We start from the raw sequence: 25,965 nt of genomic DNA, 5'->3' as shown, positions 1-25,965 counted from the left end.
TTTGAAAGCACATTAAAAAAATGCAAGAGGAAAAATAGGGACCATCTTTGGTGGGAAAGTAACAGCGTTTCGTGTGCCTGAGTCGTGCCGGCCACATGACCATGGAGACGCCTTCGGACAGTGCTGGCTTTTTGGCTTTGAAACGGAGATGAGCACCGCCCCTTAGAATTGGGAATTATTAGCACATATGTGTGAAGGGAACCTTTACCTTTACTTTTAACAAAGGTACAGCCTTTTTCTAATGTCAGAGAGACTGTACATAGAATAAAATCAAATAAAATTAAAAAAAATTAATAAAATCAAGTAATCGTTGACAGGTAGGACTGTCAAGGTTCCAGAAATACCTCTTCTGCGTAAGTCTAATATGGTTCCCAGGCCTGACAAGGACATTATAGCAGATCATTTTATGTGCTATGCTTAGGTCAGACTGATGGTCACGTAGTTCTAAATTGTCTAATCCCAAAATTTCAAGCCTGGTGGCATAAGGTATTCTGTTGTAAGCAGAGGAGTGGAGGACCCTTCTCGTAAAATATCTCTGGATTCGCTCTATTGTATTAATGTCCGCTATACAGTGCGGGTTCCAGGCAGATGATTGATCTAACTCAAGTCACATGCAACCTACAAGACAAAGAGAAGTGAAAGAAACGCAAAAACTACAAACAGAACTCCATTTACCTGATGTTCCACCTTTGTATCTCTTGCCAGAATTCCCATCCACCTGATGAGCCGAGACGGAAGGTCAATCTCATTCGTCAGTAAAAGAAGACCCCAGAAAACTGGTTCTTCCCAGTATGCGACTCCCAATAAAACACACAGCTTTATTCTGCACAAAAGGAAGGACACAGGAGAATCGTTCTCACTGGGTCTGTGGGAAGGCTACTTCTTCAGCAGTATAATTTTAATAGGTACTTTTCCAACAGCCCACCTAAAACCAACTCCTCTTAAGGCATCCTGGAATCAGTTTTCTGAAACCACAGACTTCATGGCTGTAAATAGATTAGTCATTGTGAAATCCTTCCTGCTATAAATTGTTCTGCTGAAAAAAAAGGGGATATCCTCATTTGCATTCATGCTCACACTGAAATTTCCATTACCAAACACTTATCATAAAATAAGTTGCCTTCATCATCTCCAGAAGTATTGGTGATAGGACCAAGGTATTTTTTTTTCCTCCCACCTTTTGATGCATGCGAAATTGTACTTTGCTAATACAAAATGGATAATTTGGGATTAGAGCTGAATGAAAGAGCACCTCCAAGCAACTTCTCCAAGCCAGAAAAGATTAAGCAAGAATGCCATGTAAGTTTCAATAGTTTACAAAGTTTGTAAAATATTTAGAAAGCTAGGTTAGTTCTTCTTAATTGGAGGGGAAAAAATCTGCATTATAACATGAGTAGGGAAATATAAAATCTAGAGAACGCACAACTAGACATTATCTTTTCTCCCCCATTTCTAGTTAATCCAGAGAAACTGTTTGATGGACCGAACTCTAAAAAGTAGAGTTTCTCACCCTACATAAGAGGGCAATAGTTAGGAACAGACAGATCTTCTGAGGTTGCTTTCAGTTTTTGGGAAGATCATGATGAGAAGTAATTTCCATAGTCTGGACACATGTTTGTCCTGCACAGGGTATGCAGTAATGCTATGTATTCCAAACTGACAAATTCATAACTGGAGTTAGGTCTTAGATAGTGACAAGACCTAACTATTTTTATTTTTTTATTTCATCAAGCATGTATTAGATAATAGATATAAGTATAAACATGATTATGAATACATGGAATTGATACTAATAAAAGGGAACATTAGGACAAGGATGGTAGACACACTGATGCGCTTATGCATGCCCTTTACAGACTTCTTAGGAATGGGGTGAGCTCAACAGTAGACAGTCTAAGGTTAAAGTTTTGGGGATTTGGGAAAAAACCATCGCGTCAGGTAATACATTCCACGCATTGATCAGTCTGTTGCTGAAGTCGTATTTTCTGCAATCAAGTTTGGAGTGGTTCACTTTAAGTTTGTATCTATTGTGTGCTCTTGTATTGTTTCGGTTGAAGCTGAAGTAGTCATATTGAATTTACTTATTACAGTAAATTAAATTACTTATTATTAAGTAGTCATATTGAAGTTACTTCATATTCATATTAAGTAACATATTGTTAGCTCCATTTAAATAAAATTCATACACAGTAACTCTGGTTAATGAAAACACTAGGTATGATTAAGGAAAGTGTGTTTGATGAAAACAATCATCATGATTTCATACCATTCACCTGACAAGCTAAACCCACAAGATGATGGCAAGGAAACCTATCTTGCATGCCCCACACATGCAAATTGGCTCTTCCAACTGAGTAGCAGGAACATTTAGAGTATGCCAGCAAGGCACTAAATAAATAGATCTGTTTGCATATATATATGTAATTTTTCAACCTTTATCTTAGTATCCCGTTCAGGCATTTTATCATAAATTATGAAGCTAGCTTGGTCTCCATAACTATAATTAAAATAGGTTATCCGTCTCAAGCCAGGCAGATAATAAAACTGGTCTGGCTAAGAGGGGAATAGGAAACTTTGGATATTGCAAAGTTAATATTGATTAACTTATTGTTAACTTTTCTTCCACAGTGGAAGAAAACAGCAGGAGAGAATTGGTTCAGTGTTTGTTTTAGTATTAACTCAAAAAATTCTGTACCTTACTTAGAAAATTGAACCAGGACAAGATAATTCAATTATAGAATTGAACGGCAAAGCTAAAAGAAAGGATGAAAAGAAGAACTTTCCCTACTTGAGTAAAGCAATGGATTTGTTTCCCAAGCTCATCAGTCAGTGTTATCTTTGATCATTACAGCAACAAAGCTGCCTGTTGCTTCACTGTCTTCCGGAGCTGCGAATTTTATAGAACATAGATTCATAGGGCTGTAATTGGGGATCTTACAGTGAGTCCAACCCCCTTCTCAAGGCAGGAGATTTTATATCACCCCAAAAGAATGGTTGTCCACTCTGTGTTTGAAAACCTCCAGTGATGGAGTATCCATCCAACTCTTGGTGGTAGTTATTCCATTGATGAATTGTTCTCACTGTCAGGAAATTTCTCCTTATTTCTAGTTTGCACCTCTCTTTAATAAGCTTCCCACCCACTACTCTTTGTCCTACTCTCAGGTGCCATGTTGAACCCCTCTTTTCTGTGACATCCCCTAAAGTACTGGAAGATGGTTATCATGTGTTGTCATCCCCCTTAACCCTTTCTCTTTGCTAGACTAAACATACCTAGTTCCCTCAATAATTCATTATACAGGTTAGCCCCTGGCCCCTTACCATTTTGTCACTCTTCTCTGCACATATATCTTTTCCATCCAGACATGTCCACAGAGTTTGTTCCAGAAAGTCAAGACAGCAGCCATGATGGTGATGTCAAAGCTATGTCCATTTTCATATATGTAATTTTTACTAAAGGATTTTTTAAATACAAATTTAAAAGCTACAAAATAAAAATAAAAAGGATGTAGAAAAGAGAAAAAATACATAATGAGGAAAAATAGGGAAGGATGGAAGAAAAAGTAAACAACAGTGTAGGTCCCGAAAAGAGAAAGAAAAAAAGTATTTAAAGAAGTGACTTCTAATCTTCTTTGCAGCAGTAAGGAGCTGCTGATCCAATTCTACAGAGGAATTATTGAGTCTGTCATTTGTACCTCTATAACTGTCTGGTTCGGTTCTGCAACCCAACAAGAAAAACACAGACTTCAGAGGATAATTAGAACTGCAGAAAAAATAATTGCTACCAACTTGCCTTCCATTGAGGACCTGTATACTGCACGAATCAAGAAGAGGGCCGTGAAAATATTTGCAGATCCCTCGCATCCTGGACATAAACTGTTTCAACTCCTACCCTCAAAACGACGCTATAGAGCACTGCACACCAGAACAACTAGACACAAGAACAGTTTTTTCCCGAAGGCCATCACTCTGCTAAACAAATAATTCCCTCAACACTGTCAGACTATTTACTGAATCTGCACTACTATTAATCGTTTCATAGTTCCCATCACCAATCTCTTTCTACTTATGACTGTATGACTATAACTTGTTGCTGGCAATCCTTATGATTTATATTGATATATTGATCATCAATTGTGTTGTAAATGTTGTACCTTGATGAACGTATCTTTTCTTTTATGTACACTGAGAGCATATGCACCAAGACAAATTCCTTGTGTGTCCAATCACACTTGGCCAATAAATTCTATTCTATTCTATTCTAATAAACATAATTAATAGTTTCTTCTCTCCCGAATTACAAATATACTCTTCCTCCCATATATACTTTTTAATCAGTAAATCCAGAGATCACTGGTTTGTTTTTATCCGTTTTCAGGAAAAAATCCGTAAAGACTTTCCAGTCTTTTACAAAAATAGTTATTGCTTCTTCCCTAATCAAACGAATCAATTTAGGCATCTTGGCAAGTTCACCATGTGTTCCACATATAAGTATGTGGAAAATGGTTATGGTCTGTCAGGTCTGTCTATAGTTCTGGGTTTCCAGATGCTGCCTTCAGGGACAGTGAACTATTCTACACCCTTCCTTTTTTCCTGTGCTGAATTCTTCAGAAAATTCTTACTTCCTGCAAGAAAAGCTGAGAACAAAACCTGTCACTGTTGCAGGAAGTAAAGTCTCCTGAACGCCTTTGAATCCGTGTTGATTCCTGGCAACTGCCTGGACAAGTCCCTGCAGTTTTCTTGGCAACATTTTTCAGAAGTGGTTTTTTTAATTGCCTCCTTCCAAGGACTGAGATAGAGTGACTGGCCCAAGGTCATCCAGCTGGTTTTATGTCTAAGGCAGGGCGAGAACTTACAATCTTGCAGTTTTTAACCTGGTGCCTTAACTACTACTCCAAAGGAACCTTAATTTTAGGTGGTGATGTTTCAAATATCATTTCCCTTCACTTTCACCCAACAAAACAGACTTCAGAGGATAATTAGAACTGCAGAAAAAACAATTACTACCAACCTGTCTTCCATTGAGGATCTGTATACTGCATGAGTCAAAAAGAGGGCTGTGAAAATATTTACAGATCCCTCACATCCTGGACATAAACTGTTTCAACTCCTACCCTCAAAACAATGCTATAGAGCACCAAAACAACTAGACACAAGAACACTTTTTTCCCGAACACCATCACTCTGATAAACAAATAATTCTCTCAACACTGTCAAATTATTTACTAACTCTGCACTACTATTAATCTTCTCATAGTTCACAGCACCCATCTCCTTCCACTTATGACTGTAACTTTGTTGCTTGTATCCTTATCATTTATACTGATATTGTTTCCTGATTGCTTATTTGTAGCCTATGACTATCATTAAGTGTGACTATCATTAAGTGTTGTAAGTGTTGAACCTTGATGAGGGTATCTTTTCTTTTATGTACACTGAGAGCATATGCACCAAGACAAATTCCTTGTGTGCCCAATCACGCTTGACCGTTAAAAAATTCTATTCTATTCTATTCTTTCAAACATCTGAATTCGCTGTTAAATAAGTGACGGTGGATGATTTGATACAGTTGGGAATATTTTATCCAAAAGCTGAATGGTAACTTGCTCTGAGAAGATCTGGATGGTGGTACAGCTATGCAGATATAGCAGGAATATAGCAATATTGTTGTGACCCAGTTCTACAGAGTTGCCTTTTAATTCTTTTTCTTCCTTTCTGCCCTAAAGGTGAAAAAGAGCCACTGGTCTCTTCTACATATCTTTCTGGTTTGTCTGTTGGCCTGTGCAATAACCACAGTGGTGGGGGTCTTGATTCTGTCTCTGGTTTATGCTAGCACTCTTGCCTTTAAAAGACAAGAGCATGAAGTGAATCTAGAAAATCTTGGATCAGCTTCCCGCAAAATTCCAATAACTTCAGCCTACAAGAGCCAGGTGGACCTCAAGTTCCAGTTTCTCCACCATCATACTAAATCCAAGGTATAACAAAACTATTTCTTTGCCATATTTGTTTTGCACAGGACAAATATTTGAAAATCTTTGTTTTTAAGGATTTTATCCCCGGATAAACTGCTATTATTTGGTGAAATCTGGCTAGCCTGCTGTTCTTTGGTGAAACTCAAAGAATAGGTAGATTCTTTAAAAAGGGGCCTAGAAAAACTGAACGGCAAAAACGCGTGGGTTAAAGCCAGGGCCGTCACTGATCTGTAAGGCCCCTTTGTGCAGTTCCCGCCCCGCCCCCCCCCCGGAATTGAATGAATGAACTGTAGAAGCTTCTTCAATGAGAAGCAAAATGTTGTGTTTTTTTAAATAACAACCAAGAAAGTCCAGTTGCCTTTTGGAAAAGCATCTTTGGGACAACCATGACGTGGATGATTGAGAATCTCCATATTTTGCCACCAGAGCATCAAGTCATGTCAGGGGGAAGCTGTGGCTTCCTGGCTCTTCATTCTACAGCACTTGTGCAGATGTGGATGGGCTTCTTCCTCCCCGATCCTGGCACCTGCAATGTGGCACTAGGCTACTACCGTTCCCATAATTTGGTATCTCCTAGGTCATGCATCTTTGTGTAGTATACAACTTTTACATCTGCTGTGGCAGTCCTTCCTGTTGAAGGATCAATCCTGGATCTGTGCTTTATTAGCAGCAACAATAGCCCATAGACTTATATACCGCTTCATAGTGCTTTTACAGTCCTCTCTAAGCGGTTTACAGAGTCAGCCTCTTGCCCCCAACAATCTGGGTCCTCATTTTACCCACCTCGGAAGGATGGAAGGCTGAGTCAACCTTGAGCCTGGTGAGATTCGATCTGCCAAACTGCAGCTAGCAGTCAGCTGAAATAGCCTGCCATACTGCACTCTAACCACTGCGCCACCTCGGCACTGTGTCTCTTGATCGTCACAGTTTGGCGATGTATGGACCTCAGCTCCTAGAATTCCATAACCAGCATGTTGGTTGGGGAATTTGGAGAGCTGAAATCCACACATCTTCAATTTACAAGGTTGAGAGATACTGTTTCAACACTGCTTTCAAACATTTTGGCACCAGCGACCAGTTTTGTGGAAGACAGTTTTTCCATGGACCAGTGGGAGAACATGCAACCTAGATCCCATGCATGCAGTTTTGCTCGCCCGCTGCTCACTTCCAACTGTGCCTCTCGGATTCTAATAGGCCCCAGACCTATCTGCAGCCCAGGGGTTGAGGAACCCTGCTCTAGTGTAATGTTCATTGACTGTTTCACAAATTTCAAACCTTAGTGAACTTTATCTGTAAGTAGACGCAAGCCTTTTCCCTTCCATTGCTTTTTTTCTGGGTTATAGATGTAGACAAAGTCAAAACCATTGCTGCTCCAGGCTGCCTAAAACCACAAAGATCAAAAAAAGATTCACACTATGGATCAGTTTGTTCAGATTCGATGATTAAAATGCATGTTTAAATAGCTGAGAAATTAAACAGGCATTATCTGATTAATCCACCAAGTTAATATCCTTTGATATCGAGAGGGAGCCAATCTTCATTGGATTTTTTTTAAAGCTATTTATGAACTGTATTAAAACCATTAATATTGTTATGCATCTACGACTTCCCAGATGCACCAGTTTCCAGGAGGTGCTATTCAGTGGTCAAGGTTTCGCAGAAATGGCGATGAATACCAGAACAAGGAAGAAATGGCCTTTGGAACAAGTATCAACGCTCAGCGTTCCAAGATGATGTTTGGGACTCTTCTGATCAAAAGCAAAGGGTTGCGTGCTCCACATTGGCATTTCAACGCCAATGAACAGGGTTACCTCTTAAAGGTAATGTTGAAAGCAGCATTTTAATTTACCTTAAACAACTGGAGAGGGGGAGAAAGACTATAAAAATAACTAATAGTGGACGAGTGGAAGAAAAGTGCTTACAAGTCGTCCTCAATTTATGATCATTTATTTATTTATTTATTTATTTTGTCACAATAGTATATATAAGCATAAGCATGAAATAATTATAGTGTGTTTTTTTTAATTTGAATTTATATCCCGCCCTTCTCCGAAGACTCAGGGTGGCTTACACTGTGTTAAGCAATAGTCTTCATCCATTTGTATATTTATATACAAAGTCAACTTATTGCCCCCAACAATCTGGGTCCTCATTTTACCTACCTTATAAAGGATGGAAGGCTGAGTCAACCTTGGGCCTGGTGGGACTAGAACCTGCAGTAATTGCAGGCAGCTGCTGTTAATAACAGACTGTCTTACCAGTCTGAGCCACAGAGGCTCAAAATTTGTGTTGGTAAGCAAGACATTTGTTAAGTGAGCTTTGCCCCATTTTATGACCTTTCTGGCCCCAGCTGCTGTGAATCACTGTAGTTGTTAAGTTAGTAACACGGTTGCTAAATGAATCTGGCTTCCCCGTTGACTTTGCTTGTCAGAAGGTGGTCAGCGACCTCGGGACACTGCAACTATCATAAATATGAGCCAGTTGCCAAAGTATCTGAATTTTGATTGAGGGTCCGTGGGGATGCTGTAACGGTCATAAATGTGAAAAATGGTCATGTCACTTTTTTTCAGTGCTGTTGTAACTTCGAACAATCACTAAAGGAATGGTTGAAAGTTGAGGACTACCAGTATTGAAACATCTGTGCATACACCTAAAGCAGATGTCGCCAACCTTTGGCAGCCCAGAGCAGGGGTGGGGGGGGGGACACAGGGGATGATTTTGGGGGAGGGGCAAGCACATTTTGGGGGAGGGACAAGCACGTGTATGCGCGTGTGCACACGGGCGTACCTGCAACATTCATGGCAATGCTTGTGCAAGTAGGGCCACAGGTGTATGGGACAAGGCTTGCACAAATGGGGCTGTGTGCATGCGTGGAGGCGCGTGCACTGGCCAGCCATTCACATGGCGGTTTGGTGACGATTAGCCTGCAGCCCGGTAGTGGGCCAAAACCCACAGGTTGGGGACCCCTGACATAGAGCACCTAATCCCTTCCATCCTCCCATCCCAACCCAAATAAGGCAGAGATTAGCTAGGCAGGCAGCATTTTCTCAAAAAACCCTATGAAATCAAGATGTCTCAAGATCACGTGAAGTGTTAATACCACTTTATAATGCCTTGATAAGGCCACACTTGGAATATTGCATTCAGTTTTGGTCGCCACGATGTAAAAAAGATGTTGAGACTCTAGAAAGAGTGCAGAGAAGAGCAACAAAGATGATTAGGGGACTGGAGGCTAAAACATATGAAGAACGGTTGCAGGAACTTGGTATGTCTAGTTTAATGAAAAGAAGGACTAGGGGAGACATGACAGCAGTGTTCCAATATCTCAGGGATTGCCACAAAGAAGAGGGAGTCGGGCTGTTCTCCAAAGCACCTGAGGGTAGAACAAGAAGCAATGGGGGAAAACTAATCAAGGAGAGAAGCAACTTAGGACTAAGGAGAAATTTCCTGACAGTTAGAGCAATTAATAAGTGGAACAACTTACCTGCAGAAGTTGTAAGTGCCCAACACTGGAAATTTTTAAGACGATGTTGGATAACCATCTGTCTGAGATGGTGTAGGGTTTCCTGCCTGGGCAGGGGGTTGGACTGGAAGACCTCCAAGGTCCCTTCCAACTCTGATATTATTATTATTAAATAATCATTTGGAGATAAATCTGATTTTTTAACTCTTTAACCAAGATATATTTAAAAATAATTCAAAGATTATTTGGTAAATAATCTGCCAGGTTATGGGAACCAAGGATAAGTAATGGGACAATTTACAGTCAAGACAAGAACTTGAGAACCTGTAAGAGACTCTTTGTGATGGAATGTAGTGAGGGGGTGGTTTCTTAGGAGTAAAGGAGTGTATTCCAATGGTGGGTTGTTATCGGTTCGCTCCAGATCGGGTGAACTGGTAGCAGCAATGGTGGTGGGAGGCTCCGCCCACCTGCCCAGACGCTTCTGCGCATGCGAACCAGTAGCAAACTAAATTGAAACCCACTACTGGTGTATTCCAGAGAAGTAAGAGGCAACTCAGCCTGAATATCATGTGTGTGTGTGAGAGAGGCTGAAGACAGCTGCTCCTTAATTGTTCACAGAGTATATTGTATATGCAGATAGAATTTTTTTTTTTACATTTATATCCCGCCCTTCTCCGAAGACTCAGGGTGGCTTACACTATGTTAGCAATAGTCTTCATTCTATTTGTATATTTATATACAAAGTCAACTTATTGCCCCCAACAATCTGGATCTTCATTTTACCTACCTTATAAAGGATGGAAGGCTGAGTCAACCTTGGGCCTGGTGGGACTAGAACCTACCGGTTCAGGAGCGCATATGCCGTGCTGTGTCATGTGCGCGCTTGGACCCTCTGGACCTGCGCAAACCCTTCTGTGCATGTGCAGAGGATAAAAAATAGGTTACTTCCTGGTTAAAACCAAGAAATAATGACAATCAGCCAGGTGGGCGGAGCCTCATGCTGCCACTGCTACTGGTGCTCCAAACCACCCGCCGCCATCGCTACTGGTTCGGACAAACCAGGCTGAACTGGTAGCATTTCACCTCTGGTTTACCCAGATCACAAATTTGGTATAGTTGTTGTTCAAGCCAAATCAATTTCAGATTCTCATTTGCTGAGGTATTCTCTCCCCACATGATTTCCTGGTCAATTGTAATATTTTGTTTTGTTGCTGATGTGTTTCACAGGGAACTGCATGGATTGGGGTAGTTGAAGCTGGTGGAGATACAATAGCTACATACAACGTCACGGCAGGACAAATTATTTTTTTCCCTCGAAATACGTTGCATTGGGTCAAGAATGTTGGTGTAGAAGAGTGTTTGTTCCTGTTGTTTTTTACAACCCATGAGGAGCTTCAAACTCTGGACCTTGATGATACATTTTTCTTGACACCCAAAGACATTGAGGCAAGATCTCTAAAGGTCCGTACAAGAATTCCAAATCCTATTTCGTAACAGATCCACAACTATTTTGACTGCCATGCTGAATATGTGCTGAATCGCCTGCTTCCTGGATACCTATCCATTGCCAAATTCGAATATCTTTCTGGATAAGGATATAAAATAAGCAAGCAGACTTTGGCTGAAGCTAACCTTGAACATTTTTTCTCCACGCCTTCCCTTCAAAAGGAGAAACTTTTAAAATCTTGCAACTTAATCTCTGTAAGAGAAGGAATGGCAGAACCATTCCTTGACCATGGAGTCAAAAGAGGAATCAGCCTAGAGTCTCTAAGACTAAGTCCAGCCCCTGCTGAATTCTGTTGACCCTTATCTAGTGCCAAAATAATGCTAACCATTACTTGAATAGATTCCTGTGCACAAGCATGAATAGTAATAAATAATTTTAACTGGACTGTCACGTGTGTTCTTGATCTTAGGCACCTAACAATCTTCTGCATTTGGCTCCTTACCACTCACCTCTTTGTAAGCAAAAAGTACCTTTATTGGATGAAATCATTGCCATTCCTACCTGGATCTACGAAATACGATATTTACTTGTGTTTTCTAGCCTCAAGGTGGTGTGGATTTCATCCGGTCATTCCAGAAACAAGCAGATGACCAAGCCATCAATCTTCCACCCAATCTAGCAGAGCTTGTTCAGAATGCCAACTACAACCAGTCAGCAGATATGCTTGTATGGCGGTACTTCTTTGACCTAAAAGGTACTACAGAGCCAGCTAGGGGGACATACAGAAGAGAATCACATTTGCCTTATAAGTTTTTTAGGTTTTTAAAGGGTGGTGACATCATCACATTTTCATGCATTGGATTTCCAATCAGATACAGAAATGTTTACCCTGGAAATAATATAGGAGTGTGATGGAATGGCATCCAGAACAGGGGTCTCCAACCTTGGTCCCTTTAAGACTTGCGGACTTCAACTCCTAGAGTTCCTCAGCCAACTTTGCTGGCTGAGGGACTCTGGAAGTTGAAGTCCACAAGTCTTAAAGGGACCAAGGTTGGAGACCCTGGTCCAGAAGTTCTTTCCCAGGGAGAAAAGAGACAATAAACTTGGAATCTTTGGTATGCAGGAAAAGGGTGAAGAACCACTCTCCCTTCCTGAGCAGTTCTTAGGGTGTTTCTAATAGCCATGCAAATAAGTGTTTAGTCAGCAAGATTTCTGTCTATAGGCAAGCAACAATAAAGAAACTATTCTGAAGTTACTGGTCTTGTCATTCTTAGTTTCTTTGGACCTGAAAAGGAGTCTCTAACTATACGGATCAACAGCCTGAGAGAATGCCTTCTCCCATAAAAGCTACACAACAGTTGCAATCATCACTGGAAACTCTTCTGGTTGTGTAATATCCTGCAGATAGTATTTTGGCATTGGCTAAGAAGGCCTTTTCTTGCCTGCTGCAATAAAGCATGCATTGATATTGCTACAGAATAAAAAAGATGGAAAGGACCTTGGGGGTCTTCTAGTCCACCCCTCTGCTGAAACAGGAAACCCTGTAACCATTTCAGACAAATGATTGTTCAATCTTTTCTTAAAAACCTCCAGGGATGGAGCACCCACAGCTTCTGGAGGCAAGTTGTTCCACTGATTAATTGTTCTAACTGTCAGGAAATTTCTCCTAAGTTCTAGGTTGCTTCTCTCCTTGATTAGTTTCCACCCATTGCTTCTTGTCCTGCCCTCAGGTGCTTTGGAGAATAGGTTGACACACAAACATCCCACCAGATTAAAGTCCATGTTGAAACTTTGTTATGACATTTGACATTTTTGCATTATTTAGGTCCTAGATGTTTGCAAAAAGAAAAAAAAATCTTTTGTGAATGTATGTATGCTTGATACTGGTACTATAGACATGATAGACCCCAATACTATAATTCTGCTCTCTGTCCAAAAAAAAATTGAAACAAAATCAAGTGATCTTTCTTATTTTTAAGTTGAAGAATTAAATCAAACACTTTTAAAATATAAATTTATAATCATATCCTTGTTAGCCATATAATTTCTTCTATGCCCTTTGAACCAGGTATGGAAAAGAACATCAAAAAATCATACTAAAATGATAATATATTGTGTTAAATAAAGTTAAAAAAATATTGTAAGATCAGCATCAATTACACAACTCTTTCTCAACATCCTGTTATTTTGAGAATATATTTCTCCATTCCTAGCAAGCTGCCCCTCCACATTATTATTGGCCAGAGGACCTCAATAGAATTAACACTCCATTGGTAGCACCCCTTTGGAATATTGAGCTGATGATAAATCATCTTGCAGAGAATCTATCTTCATTGTTGTTAATTTCGCCGTGAGCTGAAAACGCACTTATTTATTCAAGCGGGACTGGCTTAATATTAATATTTTTAATATTTTTAAATTTTTAACTGGGGTTTTATTATTTTAGGGTTCATAATTTTAAATTTTAAATTTTTAAATGTTGGCCATTTTTTCTAATATGCTCGGTTTTAAATTGTTGTTTTAATTGTATATTTTTGTGTTTTTTATCTTTTGGCTGTACACCGCCCTGAGTTCTTTGGGAGAAGGGCAGTATAAAAATTTAATAAATAAATAAATAAATAAAAATAATCATCAACACCTAATTGATGGCACATAATCAATCAATCAAAACTAAGACTTCCTGCAGGCAGAAAAGGTTTTGGGATTACTGTAGCATGCATATAATAAAAGTTCAGTGTGCCCGCTACACAACATGTAAAATATTAGCTCTCTAGCAATCAAAAATAATACTACATAAAATAATGGAGCTAACATAAAGCCCTCGATCATCACTCAGGAGCCTACCAATTTTTCCACTATGTTTATTTTCAATTCAGGATCTTCCAAATTCCAGTTTCCAGGGGGAGTCATCCAATGGGCTCGGTATGTAAAAGACGGAAAAGGCTTAAAACCCAATGAAAAAATTTACAGTGAATTTCTCCATTCGGTAAGCATCCTGGTAAAAATTGCAATCTTACTCTGGAAACTAGTTAAGGCAGCCATGATCTTTTGAAAATTTTATTTTGGGGGGTGGGTGGTGGTGGAAGGAGGTGTCATTAAAAACTCCTATAAAATGTGAGTTTATACAGTATACACAGTATGTATCCATTTGCAATATTGGAAATTATTTCACTCTTCTACAATTTGTGGACTAAATGAGGAGTGAAATCCAGCAGGTTCTGACAGGTTATGGAGAACCGGTAGTGGAAATTTTGACTAATTCAGAGAACAGGCAAATACCAGAGTGGGGTAGGAATGGAGATTTTGTAATGTCCTTCCCCCAGGAGTGGGGTGGGAATGGAGATTTTGCAGTATCCTTCCCCTGTCATGCCCACCAAGCCACGCCCACAGAACCAGTAGTAAAAAAATTTGGATTTCACCACTGGACTAAATAAATAATTCACTCCAGACTCCAAGGTATGCATAATATGAAAACATCTGTGGTAAATACAATGATCCACAATCAATTAAAATTTAAAAGCAAATAATGATAAGAAGGATGCCGTCACAATTTCCCCATTGCTACTGTTGTGTATGTGCAAAATATGTTTCTTCTTTTCAGAAGGAAGATGCTCTTACCTTAGCAACACTCCGGATCTCTAGCAATGCTTTACGTCAGCCCCATTTCCATTTCAATGCCAATGAAATGGGCTACGTCATCAGTGGCTGCGGAAAGGTAATAATTTAAGTTTAACCACTGTGATGCAAGCCAACATTTCCCAACATTAAGAATTCTGGGAATTATATGGTAGTTGAAGAATGCCACATTGGAGTAGAACGATGTAAGCTGCAGTATTGTTGTGGTCCGTCAGCAGCCTACAGAGCTGGCAACAGAGTCGGACAGCAATGAGGCTAAGGAGAGGCCAGGGCCATTGGAAAGTGAGGTGCGGACTCCAGAGCCTCCAGAGACTGATAGTAGTGAGGCAGAGGAACAAGAGGAGCCTGTTCCTAATGCACGCATGAGAAGAGCTTCCAGAAGGCAAGAGCAGCTCAAGCAGAGAGGATAACTCAGGAGTAGGGCCAAGAGATGATTGGCCCCTCCCATTAGGCTTAAAACAGACCAGCAACAGTATTTGAGCTTTGCCGGAAAACAACGTTGCAGCTGCGTCCTCTGCTTCGTGTACGACTTTGTTTTTGTGGCTTCTGGACGTTTGCCAGGAAGGGCCTTTGGCAGTTTGCCTAATTGGACTAAGGTTTGCGAGGAATTTGTGTTGGGAGGCATTTGTTTTACTTTGAGTTGAACAACGCTGGGAATGAGGTAATTCCCAATAAAGTTTGTTTTTTCATGGACTAAGTTTATTACTACCTATTTGGGCCTGGGTCACAACAAATATCTTCCCTAAGAAGATGTGTACTGAGTCTCATAGGTCCTGGATAAGTTTTATAAGTAGCCTTCAACTTACAACCATTCATTTAGTGACCACTCAAAGTTACAACAACACTGAAAAAAGTGACTTATGACATTTTTCACATTTATGACCATTTCAGCATTCTCTTTTTTTTTTTATTGAAAGAGTTTTAAAAAACAAAAACATTTTCCCCCTTTTTTCCCCCTCCCTCCCAAAAAAAAAAAACAAAAAAAAACCCTTCCCCCCCCCCCCCCGGCTTCCCGGGTCAATCACAAGGTATTGTTATACATAAACCAAGCATAGAATAAAATTTTCCCTTCCAATCCAAATAACCACATCCAAAGCTTTTCATCTCCCAACCCCCTCCCCATTACATAAAATAACTTTCTAATTATTCAAAGGCAATCTGATATTTCTTAATCTGATATCTGTTTTGTAGATAATCAATCCATTTTTTCCATTCAATTAAATATTTTTCCTGCGTATTGTCTTTTAAAAACGCTGAGATTTTAGCCATCTTTCCCTTGTAATAATTCCATCCATACTGGGCTATGGTCAGTTAAACACCTCGGAAATATCTTCGTTTTCTTCACCCTAGAAAGCAAGTCATTAGAAATTAAAATAAAATCAATATGTGAAAAAGATTGATGCCTATCAGAAAAAAAAGTAAAATCTCTCTCATCTGGATTCCATAACCTCCATATATCTCTAAATTCAAAGTCTTCCATCATTTCAAAAAAGGATTTTGGTAATTTTGCATGTATAGGTATCTTCTTGGAGGAGGTTCTCTTATCCCTTCTTGTATCAATTACTCCATTCCAGTCTCCTAATAAAATAAACGAACTATAATCCCAGAGGGTCAACCTCTCATGTAACATTTTGTAAAACTTTTCTTGTTGCTGATTAGGTGCATAAATATCTATCAGCAAAGTCTTTTTTGCATCTATCACCAGTTCAATAGCAATAAATCTTCCTTGAATATCTGCCTCAATTAACTTAGCTGGTATATCCTTCCTGATATATACAACAATTCCATGCTTCTTTTCCAAAGCTGATGCAACAAAATGGTTACCCAATTTTGAATTAATTAAATATTTTTGGTCTGATAATTTTATATGTGTCTCTTGCAAACAAATCACATCATTTTTAAATTGTTTCAAGTAGTGAAATATTTTCCTTCTTTTCTGAGCTGAATTCAAGCCATTAACATTCCATGACAAGATTCTATTTGCCATTACTGGCCTCCTGAAGCTTTGAAGCAGACAACGGAAGCGCCTCCTCCGGTATCTTCCGTCTAGCTCCTCCCACAGCTTCCATACTGGGATCCTGACTTTTACTTTGAGACTGTTGCTCTTCTTTACGCTTAAGGGCTCCTCTTGTCACCCTTTGCTCTTGTGGTTCCTCTAATACTGGCAGCAATAAAGGCTCTTGGATCACCACGCCTTCTTGAGTCTCTTGAAGTTTTTCTATCACTTCTATTTCGACTTTCAAAACTGTAGAAAGAAAACTTTGCCTTTAAAACAGTGTCAATTCTATATCTCCTTCCTTGATAGAATACTGTCAGTCCAACTGGCACCTCCCATCTGAATTGAATCTGATGTTTTTAAGTTCTTGTGTAAAAAGCAAATTCCTTCCTGTCTCTTAACATCTTTGAAGGAATCTCTTTCAACACCTTCAACTCCTGTTCTCCAATTTTAAAGTTGTCTGATATGAAACTTGCAGAATCTGATTTCTCATAGTCCTTTTCACAAAATAAACCACAATGTCCCGAGGAAGCTTTCTCTGTCTTGCAATCCAGGAATTAACTCTATATATTTTATCAATTTGGTAAGCTACCTCTTGGGGTTCCACTTCAATAAATTCAGCCAATGCTTCTGATATAATTTTTCTTAAGTCTTCTCCTCGCTCTTCTTGCATACCACGAATTCTAAGAGCTCCTTCCATAAGTTTATATTGTAATATCACAACCTGATCTTCATTTTGATCCACTTTTTTCTGAACACCTTTCATTTTGTCTTCTAAATGCTTATTTGACTGAGAGATCTGTTGCATTTCCACTTCCAATCCCTCAATTTTTTTACTCAGTCCTTGAACTGCCATGAGAATATCTTCTCTTATTTTTGCATTAAAATTCTCCATCATCTCTTTTTGCCTATCTTCAGAAAGTTTTAATTGTTCTTTCAATATTTCCTCAAGACTTGGTTCAGATCCCCTTCTTCCAGAAGGCTTTAAAGGTTTAGCTGCCATTCTGTCTTCAAAAGAATCAGGAATTCAAACTTAATAACTCTCCTTCCCTCCTTTCAGTATAAAAAAACTCCGTTTGTAACAATCCACAAATAACGCTGCTTCATCGTACTAAAAATTTTTACTTTCACTTTCAGACGCCATTTTAAAAGTCAATTAATCAAAGACAAAGAAAGGTTTCAAGTTTCAAAAAGGGAGTCGGTACTTGCCGTGCTGATTCTTCATCAAAGATCGAACGCTTGTGAAATTCCCGTCTGCTTAGAATATCAATCAATTTAATAAGTCCTTTAGAGCAGAAGCGACATTCCCACTCCTTTTTCCTGATAAAAACAGGAGCGTGCTGAAGTTGGAGGGAGTGGAATTCGGTGGGGTCATAAATCCAGGAAAATTCGCTCTTGAGAGCAAACCCCCTGTCAGACCTGCCACTCTTCCACAACTCTGATAACCTCTTTCACCCAGAGATTATGCTAAGCTCAGTGAACAGTGATTTTTTTTCTGTTTCACTGAGTTTTACAATCTTCTAACACGGAGTGCTCTGTTAGAGCACCCAGCAGGAGGGTGACGTCACTGGAGCCCATTTCAGCATTCTCATGGTCACATGATCAAACCTTAAGCTTGGCAACTAGTTCCTATTTATGTTGGCTGCAGGATCCCAGGGTCATGTGGTCATGTTTTGCAAACTTCTGACAAGCCAAGCCAATGGGGAAGCCAGATTCACTAATAACTGTTTTACAACGTTAACAACTGCATTGATTCACCTAACATCTGTGGCAGTGGTGGGTTGCTACTGGTTCACCCCAGATCAGGCAAACTGGTAGCAGTGGCAGTGGGAGGATCCACCCGGATGTCTCTGTGCATGCGCAGAAGCTTCTGTGCATGTGCAGAAGTGTCGTGCACAAGTGCGAGCATGCACGTGCCCACAAGCAAACCAGTAGCGATGGGATTTGAATCCCACTATTGATCTGTGGCAAGAAAGATTGTAAAATGGGGAAAAAAACTGACTTAGCAACTGTCTTGCTTAGCAACAGAAATTTTGAGCTCAGTTGTGGTCGTAAGTCAAAAACTATTTGTTTTTCAATTTCTGGTGAGGTAGAGTTGAGGAGGTAATAAAACAATCTATTGGCCCATGACAGATGTTACCATATCCATCAATTTATTTCCAAGAATGAGATTATCCTTCCCCCATCATATGGCAGCTTTTCCTGATGCATTCATACAGCTTACTGTTATATTAATCAGGCAATTTGCTCATAAAAGGAGGCCACCTTCACTGTGAATCAATCTGCAGCTATAAGCCACCTAACATGTTAATTTTGTAATAAGGGTAGTCCTTGACTTATGATTACAATTATTACTTGAATTTCCATCGGTAAGCAAGGTGGTTGTTAAGCAACTTATGCCTGGTTTTGGGAACTTTTTTCCATGGTTGTTAAGCAAATTAGTGCGGTTGTTAAGTGAATCACATAGTAGTTAAGTGAATCTGGTTCCTTCATCTGCTTCCTTCATTGTCAGAACCTGGCTGGGAAGGTTACAATGGTGAACCATGATACTAGGATGTTTCAACCATTGAGACATGGTGGCACAGTGGTTAGAGTGTAGTACTGCAGGCTACTTCTGCTGACTGCCGGCTGCCTGCAATTTGGCAGTTCAAATTCCTCCAGTCTCAAGGTTGACTCAGCCTTCCATCCTTCCAAGGTGGGTAAAATGAGGATCCAGATTGTTTGGGGAAATATTGCTGACTCTAAAACCACTTAAAGCACTGTAAAGCGGTATATAAGTCTAAGTGCTATTGCTCTTGCTATTGTAAATACATGACAGTTGCCAAGCGTCGGTATTTCAAGCACATGACTCTCGATATGCTGTGATGGTCATAAGTATGAGGCTTAGTTGTAAGTCACTTTTTTCAGTGCCATTGTAACTTTCAATGGTTGCTAAATAAATGATTGTAAGTCAAGGATACCCTGTAGAATAGAATGAAACCAAGTTTCTGGAAAGACAAGTACTGTATTAATTTGTTCTGGTGCATCTTATTTGCAGGTAGGTGTTATTGTTTCATCTACTCTTTCTACTGACTTTACCATTGAAGTTGGAGATGTTGTGTTCTTCCCAGTTGGAACCCAACACTACATCAAGAGCACATGTGATGAGGAGCTGGTTCTCATTTTGGCATTTAGCACTGGCAACCAGGTAAGACATCTGTTTGAGTTCCTAGAAATGTTGCTATACATGCCATGAGAAACCTACAATTTCATTAGGCCTCTACATCAGGGGTGAAATTCAGCAGGTTCTGAAAGGTTTTGGAGAACCGGTAGCAGAAATTTTGAGTAGTTCAGAAAACCAGCAGATACCACCTCTGGCTGGCCCCAGAGTAGGGTGGAAATGGAGATTTTGCAATATCCTTCCCCTAGGAGTGGGGAAGGAATAGGGATTTTGCAGTATCCTTCCCCTGGAGCGAGGTGGAAATGGCGATTTTGCAGTATCCTTCCCTTGCCATGCCCACCAAGCCATACCATGGCCACCAAGCCATGCCCACAGAACTGTTAATAAAAAAAAATTGAATTTCACCACTGTTCTACATTACTATGAACCAAGCGCAAGTGTTAAATGTCTGGGAGATCAAAATAAAACAAGTAACTGTATACATTATGGTACGTTGTATATATATTACTAAAATTGCTCTGTGCCCTTATCCATAATGCTGATGCTGATGCTAGCCGATGGCCTTCCTGTGGCCTTCCTGTGGCAAATTTTGAGTTTTGCTTTATTCCATAAGATCCTCAATGACTGCTGATCAGAATATCAGGGAAAACAGCTTCCCCCATACAGAGCTGCCTATTAGTTGTGATTACCATTGATTGAATAATGCTTGATTGAACCACTCTGTGTTTTTTATTAAGAGCCCCAGTGGCCCAGTGGTTAGAATATAGTATTGCAGGCAAACTCTGCCCATAGCCTGGAGTTTGTTCCTGCTGCGGCTTAAGGTTGACTCAGCCATCCATCCTTCTGAGGTTGGTAAAATGAGGAACCAGATTGTGCGGGGCAATATGCTGGTATTGTAAACTGCCCATAGTGCTGTAAAGTACTATGCCGCAGCAGTAAATCAGTAGTCTCCAAACACTTAAACCATAGCTCATCTTCTCAAGCTGACTTGGCAGAAGACCTGTAAGTAAGAATTCAGCTAGATTAAGATCTTTGGGGAAGACAAAAATGGAGTCTCACATATAAAAGCTGATTTCCCCCAGAAATGTAAAGTGCCACAGATTTCTATATCTTCTTGAGGGATTAAATCCTAGGGTTCTTCTTCCTGCCGTCCTGACTTAACACAAAGGAGGTGAGCCACTTAGTAGCTTTGGGCATCTGTGATAGGATTACCTATTGATGTACCCCTTGCCAAAGGAGGCTGCTGAAGAGCCAGATCTTCACAGATCTTATAAGAAACAGGAGATTGGGACCCATCCAGATCGTGGGGAGGATCTCATTTCAAAGGGCAGGCACACTTTCTCATAATAGTACATAATATTGCATATTATTATTCACATGTTCACATACTATTACTTCGATGATATATACTGTAAACACTGACACATACTCTGATGCCTCCAATCCATATGTTGTTTGTTTATTTGTTTGTTTATTTGTTTGTTTGTTTGTTTTGGCAGTTGCAAACTCTAGATATGGATGACTATTTCCATGCAACAGCAGACCAGATATTAGCCCAGCTGTTCTTCAAAAAGCAAGATGAATTTAAGAAGATCCCAAGGTTGAAGGAAGATCAGGCAATTAACCTACCATAGAAGCTTATCCTTATTCTATGTTTTAGATTTTAATTCTAATATATAAGCTACCTAGAGTTGCCTTTGCAACTGAGGTGGTACATCTGTTGATTAATGAAAAAAAAATCAACAGCAATAAAAGGACATCTCTATTAATTCTTTTTTTTTTTAAAGAATGCCAAAGGTACCTGTCATTTTCTAATCTCGTGGTTGAATTTTATAATATACTTCAAATAAAATAACTTAACAACTGATATGGGCATCCCATCTTCATTTGCAACAGTAACAGAGTTGGACGGGACCTTGGAGGTCATCTAGTCCAACCCCTTGCTCATGCAGGAGACCTGTCTTAGGGATTCGAACTGCCGAATTGCCGACCTTTCTGATCGACAAGCTCAGTGTCTTAGCCAATGAGCCACCTAGTCAGGATATTGAATTTAGTAGCTGGAACAATGAAGTGTACAATAGGACAGAGCACACAGTTGATTAGTTAGAGAGTGCTGAATCATGCATGAGGCAATCTACGCTATGATTGGTTGCTGTAAGTAAAAAGGGGGAGTTTCCCTTTCTTCCCGCCTTTTTCTTCTGTGAGTTCTACATACAGTTTTAGATTTACCTCATGATGTTCCTGTCTCCCTGTCGACTATCATGTGTTCTTTCTTTTCTGGATGATGACAAAGACTGATGAAAATTTAAATGTTAAATATATTTCTATAAAAGACTATAAGTTTATGTCAATTCTTCATCTGGACAGCTGCTGCACAATTCATTGACAATTCGCACCTGCACCTCTATGTTTTGGTTATAATTAAAGGCATTAGAACAAGGTTATCGACAGTTGCCAATCTCGTAAATTCCAGCACATTTTAGGACTTCAATGGTCTTGAAAAAATGCTAAGCAGGATCAAACTTACTTAGTATTTCTGACACTTCTAGGAAATTCTAGGGCAATAGGCTAGACTCGGTAAAATATTCTGGGATATGGCACTAGCCAATCACTTTCTTATTGTTGCTGAGAAAACTAGATAAGTATATCCATAAAATTACCCGCAGTTAAGCTTGACTTAGGATGTGTCTCTTTTTAGAAGACAATAGGCCCGCATTGTCTGTAATTTGCTATTGGTCATTCTCTCAGGGTTAAGCTAGATTCACTTTCTAAACCTTCAGAGACTAAGCTACCCTTAAGAATTTTAAAGCATCTTTTGGTCCTCAGATCCAAAGCATTGCAACACATATGTCTGGATCGGTGGTGGGTTGCCTCCAGTTTATTTATTTATTTATTTATTTATTTAATTAAACTTTTATACTGCCCTTCTCCCGAAGGACTCAGGGCGGTGTACAGCCTACATTTAAAACAATTAATAGACACACTAAAATAACAATTAAAAAACTTATTCAATAAAAGGCCGAAATTAAAACCGTCCAATTGACCATATAAAATACCCAATAAAATTACAATTAAAAATTAAAAATTTAGAATTTAAAAATCAGGCCAGTCCCGCTTGGATAAATAAATAAGTTTTCAGTTCCCGGCGAAAGGTCCGAAGGTCAAGCAATTGGCGTAAACCGGGGGGAAGTTCGTTCCAGAGAGTAGGTGCTCCCACAGAGAAGGCCCTTCCCCTGGGGGCCGCCAGCCGGCATTGTTTGGCGGACGGCACCCTGAGAAGACCCTCTCTGTGAGAGCGCACGGGTCGGTGGGAGGCATGTGGTAACAGCAGGCGGTCCCGTAAGTACCCGGGCCCTAAGCCATGGAGCGCTTTGAAGGTGGAAACCAAAACCTTGAAGCGCACCCGGAAGACCACAGGTAGCCAGTGCAGACTGCGCAGGAGTGGTATTATCCGGTTTGGACCGGTTCGCAAGAACCGGTAATAAAACTGGCGGGAAGCTCTGCCCACTGATCCAAACATCGTCAGGAAGCTTCTGTGCATGCAAAATGCGTGCACAAGGTCCAGTTGCAAACTAGTAGTAAAGGTAAGCAGAACCCACCCCTGGTCTGGATATATGGTTATATATACCAACACAAACATACGTGCACACAAGTATCTATGTATGTTTTTTTGGATTTATGTAAGGAAGTACACACTACCACAGTCCTCCTGGATGAACGGCTGTCTTTTGAAGACCATTTGACAGCCGTCTCCAGGAGAGCTTTCCACCAGGTTCGCCTGGTACGCCAGTTGCGCCCCTTTCTAGACCGGGATGCCTTATGCACGGTCACTCACGCCCTCGTGACGTCTCGTCTGGATTACTGCAATGCTCTCTACATGGGGCTCCCCTTGAAGGGCATCCGGAGGCTGCAGTTAGTCCAGAATGCGGCTGCGCGGGTGATAGAGGGAGCCCCTCGTGGCTCCCGCGTGACACCTCTCCTGTGCAGACTGCACTGGCTACCTGTGGCCTTCCGGGTGCGCTTCAAGGTGTTGGTGACAATCTTTAAAGCGCTCCATGACATAGGGCCGGGCTATTTACGGGACCGCCTACTGCTACTGAATACCTCTCACTGACCCGTGCGCTCTCACAGAGAGGGACTCCTCAGGGTGCCGTCAGCTAGGCAGTGTCGTCTGGCGACACCCAGGGGAAGGGCCTTCTCTGTGGGGGCTCCCACCCTCTGGAACGAACTCCCTCCAGGACTTCGTCAACTTCCGGACCTCCGAACCTTTCGTCGCGAGCTTAAAACACACTTATTTATCTGCGCGGGACTGGATTAGATTTTAAATTTACTGGTTTTAAATGGGTTTTTAGTATTTATACTGTTTTTTAATAATTCGGCTATAGAATAAGTTTTTTAATTGTCATTTTAGTTTGTATTTATATGTATTTTTAATTGCCTGTGAACCGCCCTGAGTCCCCAGGGAGATAGGGCGGTATATAAATATGAAAAATAAATAAATAAATAAATAAATAAATAATCTTAGACACTGAATTTAGATATTGCTGTTTCTTCTGAAAGTCAACAGGAAGTTGGCTTCTTGTTGAGTTGCTCAATTCATGTGTGATAAAATGTTTATCAGTTGGAACTATACTGATAGTTCTAGTGATTAATCTCTGCCAAGTACAGAACAAGGTGCTTTCCAGCAGATGTCTCTCTTTAGCTGTTTTTTAAAAATACATTGTTTAACTTAAAGTTTTGCTATATATTTTTCTAAAAGAACCTGTGGTTCAAATGGTATGCTTAAGTCATTTGGATACACTCACCGACCACTCAAGAGAGCAAAACCAAATATTGTTCCTATCCTCAAGTAGCTCAACAGGGACAACTGTTAATAATTAAAAAATATTCATTCAGGAAACTTTATAATAAAATCAAAGCTATGTTGTCCCATTAAAAAAAACGGAAACCAGTTGTTGGGATAGTAATAATATATAGGCAGATAAAAATGCCAAATCCAGCCTAAACAGCTGACTGACGACGTGACCGACCATAATAATTGTTTAGATTTATAAGGCCTCCAAATCATGGAGACAAATACCATAGCACAAAAAAAAAAACAACATGTAAACTTTTGATTTCTCAATAATTCAAAGGATGGTAGAATCAACCAAGTCTCAAAAAATACAACAACAACAAAAAAAAAACCCACCCCAAAAAAGCCCAAATACTGCATTTTAATCTTGTTGACTTCAGGTTCAACACGATTTCGGTATGTCAGTTCAATATAGTATTTGTACTAGATCCTGTATAATAGTGTCAGATTTTGTTTCATATTCAAGCAACCACAACCGCAACAGTTTGATTCTTACACATACTAAGTCAAAACATAGCATTGCATAACATAGAATAACTGAATTATACTGTTGGAAGGAAACACAAGGATCATTTAATCAGGCAAGAATCTTCTATGTGCAAAAATGGAAACACGCATCAATTCCCATAATGTATCATGGATGTTAAACTGATGGTATCAATGGAGATGGCAAAGCTGAATGGGTTTAGGACAACTTGCCATGGCCAACTCACCATGGCCAACTTGCAGCAGGACAAGAATTATACTAATATTGAAGAAATGGTGGAATAAAATAATTGAAGAAAGGATGCAAAAGGAGGGACAAAATAACATGGGAATGACAAAAATTAAAACATTTTTAAAAATTATTTTAAATAATTAAATTGAATTGCTGAATTGTCCTGCAGCGAGTTGGCCACAGCAAGTTGTCCCTGTGGCAAGGTGGCCGTGACAAGTTGGCCACAGCAAGTTCTCCATAGCAAGTTGGCCCGTTCTAGAGCCAATTGCTTTAATTAAAGACAAGAACTGATCCACCTGGAAACTGTTTCCGGACTTCATGAGCAAAACAGAAAAGATGAAAAATTAATTTTAGCTTTGGATAATTAGACTAATATTGTGGCTGCAGAAATAGTCTGTGTCTATTAGAAAGGTAAAGCAAAAAAGTTGTGATTGTAACCTTTTTGTACTCTTCTGCACTGAAGAAGTCAGAATTCACTGCTCCCTACGCCATTTTTTTGTTTCTATTATCCTTGTACTCTTTCCCATTTCTCTTCTCCCTTTCTTTTCTGATATTTTTCCTTTTTTTTTTTTTTTTGGCATTTATATCCCGCCCTTCTCCGAAGACTCAGGGCGGCTTACACTATGTTAGCAACAGTCTTCATTCTATTTGTATATTTATATACAAAGTCAACTTCTTGCCCCCAACAATCTGGGTCCTCATTTTACCTACCTTATAAAGG

General features: G+C 39.9%; 1 protein-coding gene across 1 annotated transcript; it reads left to right on the top strand.

Moving 5' to 3' along the window:
- The first annotated feature begins 887 nt into the window (after positions 1-887).
- Positions 888-21,982, top strand: LOC131192005 (uncharacterized). The gene is made up of 9 exons (XM_058170746.1): positions 888-1,299; positions 5,724-5,972; positions 7,583-7,789; positions 10,660-10,893; positions 11,480-11,633; positions 13,756-13,865; positions 14,481-14,594; positions 19,549-19,698; positions 21,171-21,982. The coding sequence occupies exons 1-9, from the start codon at positions 1,216-1,218 to the stop codon at positions 21,303-21,305; spliced, it is 1,437 nt and encodes a 478-aa protein (XP_058026729.1). The 5' UTR covers positions 888-1,215; the 3' UTR covers positions 21,306-21,982.
- The last annotated feature ends 3,983 nt before the right edge of the window (positions 21,983-25,965 follow it).

The sequence above is a fragment of the Ahaetulla prasina genome, chromosome 2 (assembly GCF_028640845.1).
Source record: "Ahaetulla prasina isolate Xishuangbanna chromosome 2, ASM2864084v1, whole genome shotgun sequence".
Classification (NCBI taxonomy): domain Eukaryota; kingdom Metazoa; phylum Chordata; class Lepidosauria; order Squamata; family Colubridae; genus Ahaetulla; species Ahaetulla prasina.
The sequence above is the reverse complement of the archived record's forward strand: the minus strand, read 5'-3'. Positions and strand labels throughout refer to the sequence as shown.